General features: G+C 45.5%; 1 protein-coding gene across 3 annotated transcripts in view; it reads right to left on the bottom strand.

Moving 5' to 3' along the window:
- IFT140 (intraflagellar transport 140) overlaps positions 1–8,246 on the bottom strand; it is an 84,022-nt gene that overhangs the window by 775 nt on the left and 75,001 nt on the right. For all 3 annotated transcript variants that reach the window (XM_021529630.3, XM_021529629.3, XM_021529628.3), the window contains exons 19-29: positions 7,907–8,084; positions 5,561–5,751; positions 4,442–4,537; positions 3,959–4,091; positions 3,726–3,869; positions 3,205–3,333; positions 2,816–2,998; positions 1,938–2,144; positions 1,563–1,775; positions 1,317–1,483; positions 211–352 (exon numbers count right to left, since the gene is read on the bottom strand). In XM_021529630.3, coding sequence (XP_021385305.1) covers positions 211–352; positions 1,317–1,483; positions 1,563–1,775; positions 1,938–2,144; positions 2,816–2,998; positions 3,205–3,333; positions 3,726–3,869; positions 3,959–4,091; positions 4,442–4,537; positions 5,561–5,751; positions 7,907–8,084 — 1,783 coding nt within the window. The remainder of the gene's footprint in view (positions 1–210; positions 353–1,316; positions 1,484–1,562; positions 1,776–1,937; positions 2,145–2,815; positions 2,999–3,204; positions 3,334–3,725; positions 3,870–3,958; positions 4,092–4,441; positions 4,538–5,560; positions 5,752–7,906; positions 8,085–8,246) is intronic.

The raw sequence follows: 8,246 nt of genomic DNA, 5'->3' as shown, positions 1-8,246 counted from the left end.
CACCATTTACACTCTGTGTCCTGTGAGCTTTCCTCTTATCTTCTCCCATAGAATGAAAAATAGAGGTAAAGTTCCTAAGCTGTGCCTCACCCTGCTGTGCATGTAGGCTCCTACCATGGAATATCTTCCTGTGTGAGAACCACACTCCACCAAGCTGCACAGGTGGACAATATGGCTTCTGTAGGTTAGAAGAATTTAGACTTCACTTACTGTATGGAATTCCTTCACTTGTGCATAATGCTGAACCAAAAATCCCAGGACATCGCCATGCCGGATGGCATCATCAAAGTCCTGTTCAGCCAGGAGAAGTTCACACTGCCTGACTGCTTCTTCAGTATCTTCAGGGTAAACTCTAGGAAAGGGGAAAAGGAAAGTGTCACAGCCCAGGGAGAGAGCCTTATCCAGCCAAAGACAGGGAAGAGTTTTTACTGCATTAAATTTCATGACAGAAGCCCAGACAAAACCCAGAAACCCCCTTGTCCTGGGGCTGATTGGCCAGTGTGGGCAGCAAGGGAGGTGGAGATTCTGCCCTGTCCTGCTCAGACAAGACCCCCACCTGCAGAGTTCCCTCCAGCCCTGGGGTCCCAGCACAGGCAGGATATGGAGATGCTGGAGCAAGTCCAGAGGAGGCCATGAAGGTGTTCCAAGGTCTGGAGCCCCTCTGGACCGAGGCTGGGAGAGCTGGGGGTGTTCATCTGGAGAGAAGGCTCCACAGAGACCTTACCTCCTCTAGGACCTAAAGGGGCTCCAGGAGAGCTGGAGAGGGACTGGGGACAAGGGCCCTGAGGGACAGGAAAAGGGGGAATGGCTTCCCACTGCCAGAGAGCAGGGTTAGATGGAATATTGGGAAGGAATTGTTCCCTGGGAGGGTGGGGAGGTGCTGGCACAGGTTGCCCAGAGAAGCTGTGGCTGCCCCATCCCTGAAGTGTTCAAGGCCAGGCTGGAGGTGGCTTAGAAGAACATGGGGTAGTGGAAGGTGTCCCTGCTTTTGGAACAAGATGGTCTTTGAAGTCCCTTCCCATCCAAATCACTCAGTGATTCTGTGATTTTATGATAATCACCTTTCTAGCTACACCTCCCTTGGTCCATATCCTTCTCTTTCAGGTTGCCTTTCCATCTTTAATGCAGCTTTTTAAATGCACTTTTAAAAATTACATTATGGTTTCCCTGGTAGAAAAATGTATCAGCAGTTTGTTGTTTTTTTTTTTTTTCAGCAAGCTGCAAATTATTTATTAAACTTTAGGTTCTGTTATGACTTCTATTCTGGTATGATATTTCTGTCACTTAGTTTCTGTGCTACCCATGCTGCAGCTCACCTCTGAGCATGGATGAACCGTTTCATCAGACTAATCCTGTTCTGCAGGTGACCAAGTTTGCTCTCCTGTTCCACAGGGCTTCTGGCTTTTGCTTTGGAAAGGCACTTATATGCTTCTGTCAGTGCTCTGTGGGCTTTTTCATAGTTCTGATACTCATCGATTTCTACCTGCAAGAGGAGAAAGGGGATGGTCTTGCTCCAGAGCCAATAAACCAAACACCTTCAGCAGTCACAGAAAGGGCAGTACCTGAGCACATGCATCATAGAAACCTGCCAGGAGGTCAAGGGCCCCTCCTTTGGTGTAGAAGCTGATGATATTTGCAATAATTTTTGCGTCCTTACGCCAGTCGAGTGACTGCAGGTAGTTGGCTGCCATGATATAAATTTCTCTCTGTCTGGAAACTCCCGCAAAGAAGATAATTTTCTCAGTATCTCCAGATTTCAGCAATGCCCTCATAGCCTGGCAAGGGAAAGAGTGGCACAGAGGGAGAGAGGGAAAAGACTGTGAATGCAAAAACACAATCAAGATGGCTCAGAAGTTTCATCTGGGTACCTACTGTAAGAAGTCTGCTTCAAGGTTTATTTTTCAAAACACCCTAATTTTGAGGCTATCCAGACTGACCTTTAACTTGTTTCCTGCTTGTGTGTATTTCTTGGTGGCAATGTGGTAGTTGCCTTGTCTCATGCAGCAGTCGGCAATTTGCTCCAGCAGCTCCCTCCGGGACTCCTCAGAGAGATCCTGGGACTCCCTGGAGATTGTCATCTTCTCAGCCAGCTCCTCGGTGATGGTCAGGTTCTGTTCCAGGCAGAGCTGCAGAGCTTCGTGGTACTGATGGGAGCAAGAGAGCATCTCATTGCAAGCACTACCGTGATGCCTCATGTTTGCTTGTGACAGCTAGAAACACAGGTAGCTGGGGATGCTCTGTCTGGAACACTGGGCTGCAGTTACTTGTCTCAACATCAGCCCCTATTCAGGCACACACTGTCCCATTTGTTTGCTAAGAAGAACATGTATGCATGACAACATTGCTCTCACACAAGTGTGCCACTAAAGATTCAGCCATTTTGACTCTGAACATGAGATTTTCAGAGACATACAAGTCAGGTTTGTTAGGCATGATCAATAGTAGCATTTTCAGCAAATACAAATAAATTGAAAGATTTTGTTAAATATTTTGGTACTTCCCATACAGGAACAAATTCTGAGTAGGCTATACAAAAGTTTGCAGTCCAGAAAAGGGCTATGGTACCCTTGCAAAGTGTAGAAGAAAGCCAGCCCACAGGAGCTTGTTCAAGAGGAGTGAGCACAGACTGGTCTGGTACCCAGGATTTTGGCAAAGCTGAGCTGCCAGTGCCTCTGAATCACTAGCTTAGGAGGAATCTTGAAAATGTACACGTGTCTCTTGTATCTGTTTATCAGCACAGATGAATGGCTGTGTGCAGATACACACCTGTTGTGCTCCTCTACCTGTGCAGAGGGCACCAGAGGGCTCAGCTCACCTTTTTGGCTGTGAGCAGCAGCTCCACTGCCTTCTCATACTGAGCATGTTCAATGAAGAACCCAGAGCAGTGGGCAAGCAGGGCTGGGTCAGATTTCTCATCCAGGTCCTCAGCAATGAGCTGTAGGGCCCCAAACTGCTGCGTGGCGAAGGCCAGCTCCAGGGCTTTGGAGAAGTGTCCTGCCTGCAAAATTAGGAATGAGGCTTCAAAGACTAGAATGAGCACTACAGAGCCAGTTCACAGGACACCTTGGCTTAATAAAGCATTACTCACCATGAAAAAATTACTAATAAGCAGGACATAGTAAGCACCACAGCTGATTTAACATTCCTCTGCTGTAGGAACTGCTTCAGTGTAAAATTTGGGAGTTTTTACTAAAAAACATTTACCTTGTGGTATAACATAACAGCTCTGGCCATTTGATCCCCCTTTTCCTCATAATAGCAGGCTGCCTCTATCATGTCTTCTGGTGAGCTCAGGAGAGCCAGGTTCATCAGCTGATCATTTAAATTATTTGCCTGTTCAAAAGTAAAAGGTTTGGCTCTGAGTGTGCACACAAAAATTTCATAATTCCAATTTCTGACAGGCCTGTGTCTTTATGCTGTCCCACAGTATTAAAGTCTGACCCCCTTCTGTGTAAAACCTCTACAACCCAAGTTGTTTCAGCTTCGATTATGATTGTTTATTTCAGGGAGTTTCTGATGAGTTGTTTAAGAAAATACATTTCCAAACCACCAAGGCTTTATTGATCCACCTTTGGTAGAAGAGGTCAGCAGAAACCAGGAGCAGCTTCATCATGGACTGTTCAAGAGCAGGCAGTGTCTTAAGGGACAGAACAGGCACAAACACCTTATACGACCAAAGGGCAGAACCCTGTGCTGGTGTGGGCACACTGTGCCTCTCCACGTACCTTGCACAAGCGGATGGCATTGTTGAATGCCTGGGCCCGGCTGTAGAAGTGCACGGCCTGCTTGATGTCCTCCTGACTCTCATACTGGCGTGCCAGGTGATAGGAGGCTGCCCCATTCCTCGTTTCATTTGCTATTTCAGCAGCCTGCAGAGGGAATTGTACAGCTTTACTTCATGTCCATGCTCTTCCCAGGAATGAGAACTCTGGAAGCAGATGGAAGCAGGCTGCCTTACCTTTTCAATGTTGCCTTGAAAGCAGTGAACACGGACTAGGGAAAAATAATCCTGAGCCAGTGCATAGTATTTTAATGCAGACTCCATGTCTGACTGGCTCTCCAAGTACTGTGCCCACCACTTCCACAGGCTCCTGGAAAAGCAACGATATTAACTGCAGCAATGAGAACTGACATATGCTAGTTTTCACTCCTAGAGAGCTTGAACTAAAGACTGAACACACTTCTTAGTGTGTCCATGGTTTACCCCACCTAAGTGTGACACTCCCAAGATCTGCACTATACAGGAAGTCAGCCTGGATAACCAATGTGGCAGCTCTTATGCAAGTCCGGCATAAACCGGAAAAGCTGTTGGAGGGTCATAGTGGATAAGGCAGGGGTTGAGTGAGACTGAGAAGATTCACACTCTGTCGTCCTCGCATTTGTCACAAATTGTATGTCAGACCTGATAGCCCCGTGTAGAAGGAACAAGCATAATACTGACTTGTCTTTCCTCTTGTTGATGTAGTTCTCCAGAGCTTGTAAGTCTTCAGAGAGCATTCGAGGTACCTCGAACCTGTGTGTGTCTGATTTTTCATAGCTGTAGAGAAGAACATGTTAGATGTGAAATGACAGCCTCCTTATTAGGTCTCTATGTGTAAAACATCTATTTAATCTTGTTTGCCAGCCATCAGCAGAAAACACTGGCAACAACTGCTTCAGCTGTGTAAGTTCACTGTAAGACCAGTTGCAGTCCATCAGCATTGTCAAAAATTAAAAGTTTAATGGTACTGCCAGGTACTTGGAATGAGGGAGGTGTGATTTCATAGCACACAAAATACTTTAAAAGTGCCACTGATGGCCCAAAGAAGTATTCCAGAAAGTTCCCCAAGCATCAAGCACACCTGTCTGGGCAGGTCACAAATGGCCCAGGCTCCACACTGTACCACCCACTCCAACATCAGCCTCTGCCACTGCTGAGAGGTCACTGCCCTTCAGCACCCATGTCTCCTAAGCCCAACTGCCCACATGGTCATCAGTGGGTCTGCCTGAGCACAGCAGAGTTCTGCTTTGATTCTGAACAGAATTGACCTTATTGGATGGTGATGATGATCATCATCATCATAACGGGAACTTTCATATTGGAAAACTCATATAAAAACAAGATCTCAAACAAGAAATAAAAGACGTCAAAAATACCCTCCCCTAACTTCTTATGGGACTTGACAATCACAGGAGAGGATCAGCCACCAGAAGCAACCAATCAAACTAAAGTCTGTTCCACCAGTTGTGTCTGGGACTCTTGGGAAAAGCAAATAATTGTTTTTTTCATGGAAAAGGAAGGAAAATATAGCAACGGTCTTCCAGAGACAAACACAGGACTGCATATGAGTGGGTTTTAACTACTGGCTCAGACAGACTCTTGACTTTTTAAGACACTGCACATTATTTGCACAGCATGGTTGCTGGGAGGTTTCATTGGGAATGCTTTCACTCTGTGAGATAGAAGGCAAGGAAAAGAGTTTAATTAATTTTTACTGGTCATCATCAAACATACTCCTTCACCTATCTTCACAGGAGAAAGAGGCTCGCAGTCCCCCAGCTACACCCAGCTGGTGCTTACTGGGTGAGCGCCAGGCTCTGCTGCCCGGTTGCCTCCAGGTGCTTCGCGTAGTTGTAGTGGGTGGTGCGCAGGTGGACCCGGTCATGAGCCTCGGCCGTTTCGATGGCTTTCTGCCACTGGTTGGAGGCCTGGTAGAACTTGTTCAAGAGGTCATACCGTTTGCAATCCTTGTACAGCTGCTCTGCGTCCTCCTGGGAGAGGAACACCCAAAATCCCCATCAGCCCCAACCATGCTGCGTGTCAGTAACACCAGGCACTCCTTGGAACAGTTTATTAGTGCAGGGCATTGCAATGCAATTAAAGCAACAATCATTCAGTCAGAAGTTTTAACCAACTAAATATATGTGGTCTGGGATAGCATGTTATTGGGAAACAGGATGGTTATGTAAAAATAAGGAAAGCACTCAGATCCTGACATTTATTGTACAGGATTGCCTGGGAGGGAGGGGAATGACACAAGCAAGTCATCAATGATCAAATGCTGTCATTAGGAGTGTGAATCACCAAAAATGGAGACATGCTTAGGTGAGGGTACAGCTACCAATCATGCTGCCCACCCAGGGGTGAGGCTTAAGAGAAGATCCTGGCACTCTGGCTTTGAGAATTAAGGTGTTACAAGCCAGGGAACCCCTGTGGCCTCCCAGTAGATCTCAAAGGTAGCAATGCTGTTTGTGGACAACTGAGGTCCATCCCTGGGAATAAATGTTAGTAATTTATTGCAGAATTAGAACAGGAGGGTTTTGCCAGTGCTGACGCAAGGGTGAGCAAATTTGGAACTATTATTTTTATTCACTGAGAAGTTCTAACTCCTGTGGAAGGAGCATTTTCCTGCTCCACCCAACTGCTGTCCAGCTGAACACTATATTTAGTAAATTGAGATTATCTGTTCAAGACAGAAAAATGCTTTCTGTCTCTTATTACAGAAAGTGGAAAAGGAAGATGCCTGCCCTAAGATTCTGTACAAGATGGAAAAAAGCAGTAGAACTCATTTGTTTTGCTGTAGTTCCCTTCCACCTCTCTAAACAGATATAAATATCCAAGAGAAGAAGCACTGACACTTTTCAGCCTCACAGTTTTCTCTGCCAGGAAGCCTTTACAAACATTTAGTTGGAATTTTCCTTTTTTCCTTACCTTTAACTCAGAATAGTCACTCTCTGTCTCTTTTTCTCTCTCATAGTCATCAAGTTAACTATAGATTACTAAATACCTTTTCAAGCCAAACTCTAATTATTTGGCCATTTTCACAGATTTCTTTTTCTGTGAAATCTTCCCAAGAGCTGGGCAATTTGCATTGATTTTTTTCTAAATCTTTTCCAGTTCATCAACATTTTTTTTCTGTAATGAGATACTTAAAGGCTGGAGGTCATTATTCCAGTTGTAGCTGCCCTAAATACACACACACGAGTTACCAAATCCAGGCCCCAGGATTTGGCATCTCCTCAAACATGGCCCCAAACTAATTTTTGCTGTCATAGCACCTTGTTATTTTTTATCTAATTCAGTATTTCCTGTAGACTGGGTTATTTCATAAATTCTTTTCCAGTTTTTCCCTCTGACGGATTGTATGCCTGGATCTCTTACAGTTCCCAAACTAAAAATTTCTGGCTTTCTGGATCATTGCTGAAGGTATAAAATAAGTGGAATACAAATTCCCCTCTAATTAGCACCAGTCAATTTTCAATCCATGTGACAATGCTGGTCTCAAATCCAGCTTAGATCTCACTTCTATTGGCTATCAAGGGGAATGAAGACAGACATGAGACACAAGGTCCACTTTGGGGTGTAGTTGCTGCCAGGTTGGGCTCCAGATGAGGGAACAGCCAGATCTTGTCCTCTGGCTGAGCTGGACCCAGCCAAGTTCCTGCTCACACAGTGGGAGAAATCAGGATAGAAATCTGGGTGACTAGGCATCCCTGGGACAGCACAGGCAATGAATGTGACTGAACAGAGCTCTCCAGCCCCACAGGAAAAGTCTCCTTCCACAACTACAGGTCAGCCCTCACTCTGTTACAGCACACAGCTCTAGCCTTTCACTCTAGAAACAAATAATTTCAAAATGGAATTTGTGTTCCATATCAGAACTTAAATATTAAAGCTCCATATCAGAGCTTAAAACATGTTTGTTGAAACATTTTAACTGTAATAAAATACAGCGTTTTTTAAATCCAGTGAAACCTAGAATGATTCAACTTGGATGAGGCTTATGCCCCAAGAAAGCAGATTTTTGTTAAATGTTTCACACATAAAACATCTTTCAAAGATGTTTCCTTTAGTCAGCAGTTTCTTTCACTGAGTAATTTTTCAGAGCCTGATATAAATGCTTCACAACCTGGCTGTGGGATTTACCAGCATGCCCAGCTGGATGGCCAGCACAGCCACCCTGGCGTTCTGCTCTGGCTCTTGCTCAGCCTCCCGCAGTGCCTTGGCTCCTCTTGCATGACCCATGTGCCCCAGGCAAATTTTGGCAACATCGAGCCTCTGAGTCTTCACACACATGCGAGCCATGTTCTCCCAGACAGCCTCACTGCAGGAAACAGGAAAGAAAAGGAGAGCTGTTACTGTGTCACCTGGAAGGCAAGTGAGGTGTGAGGAGGGAGAGTGTGAAAGGGGAAACCATCAGTATGTTGGGAAAGGGGTGACTGTAACAGACTCCAGCAGCTCTGTGAAGATTGAAGAGGAACAGAAG

The sequence above is a fragment of the Lonchura striata genome, chromosome 16 (genome assembly GCF_046129695.1).
Source record: "Lonchura striata isolate bLonStr1 chromosome 16, bLonStr1.mat, whole genome shotgun sequence".
In the NCBI taxonomy this organism is placed as follows: domain Eukaryota; kingdom Metazoa; phylum Chordata; class Aves; order Passeriformes; family Estrildidae; genus Lonchura; species Lonchura striata.
The sequence above is the reverse complement of the archived record's forward strand: the minus strand, read 5'-3'. Positions and strand labels throughout refer to the sequence as shown.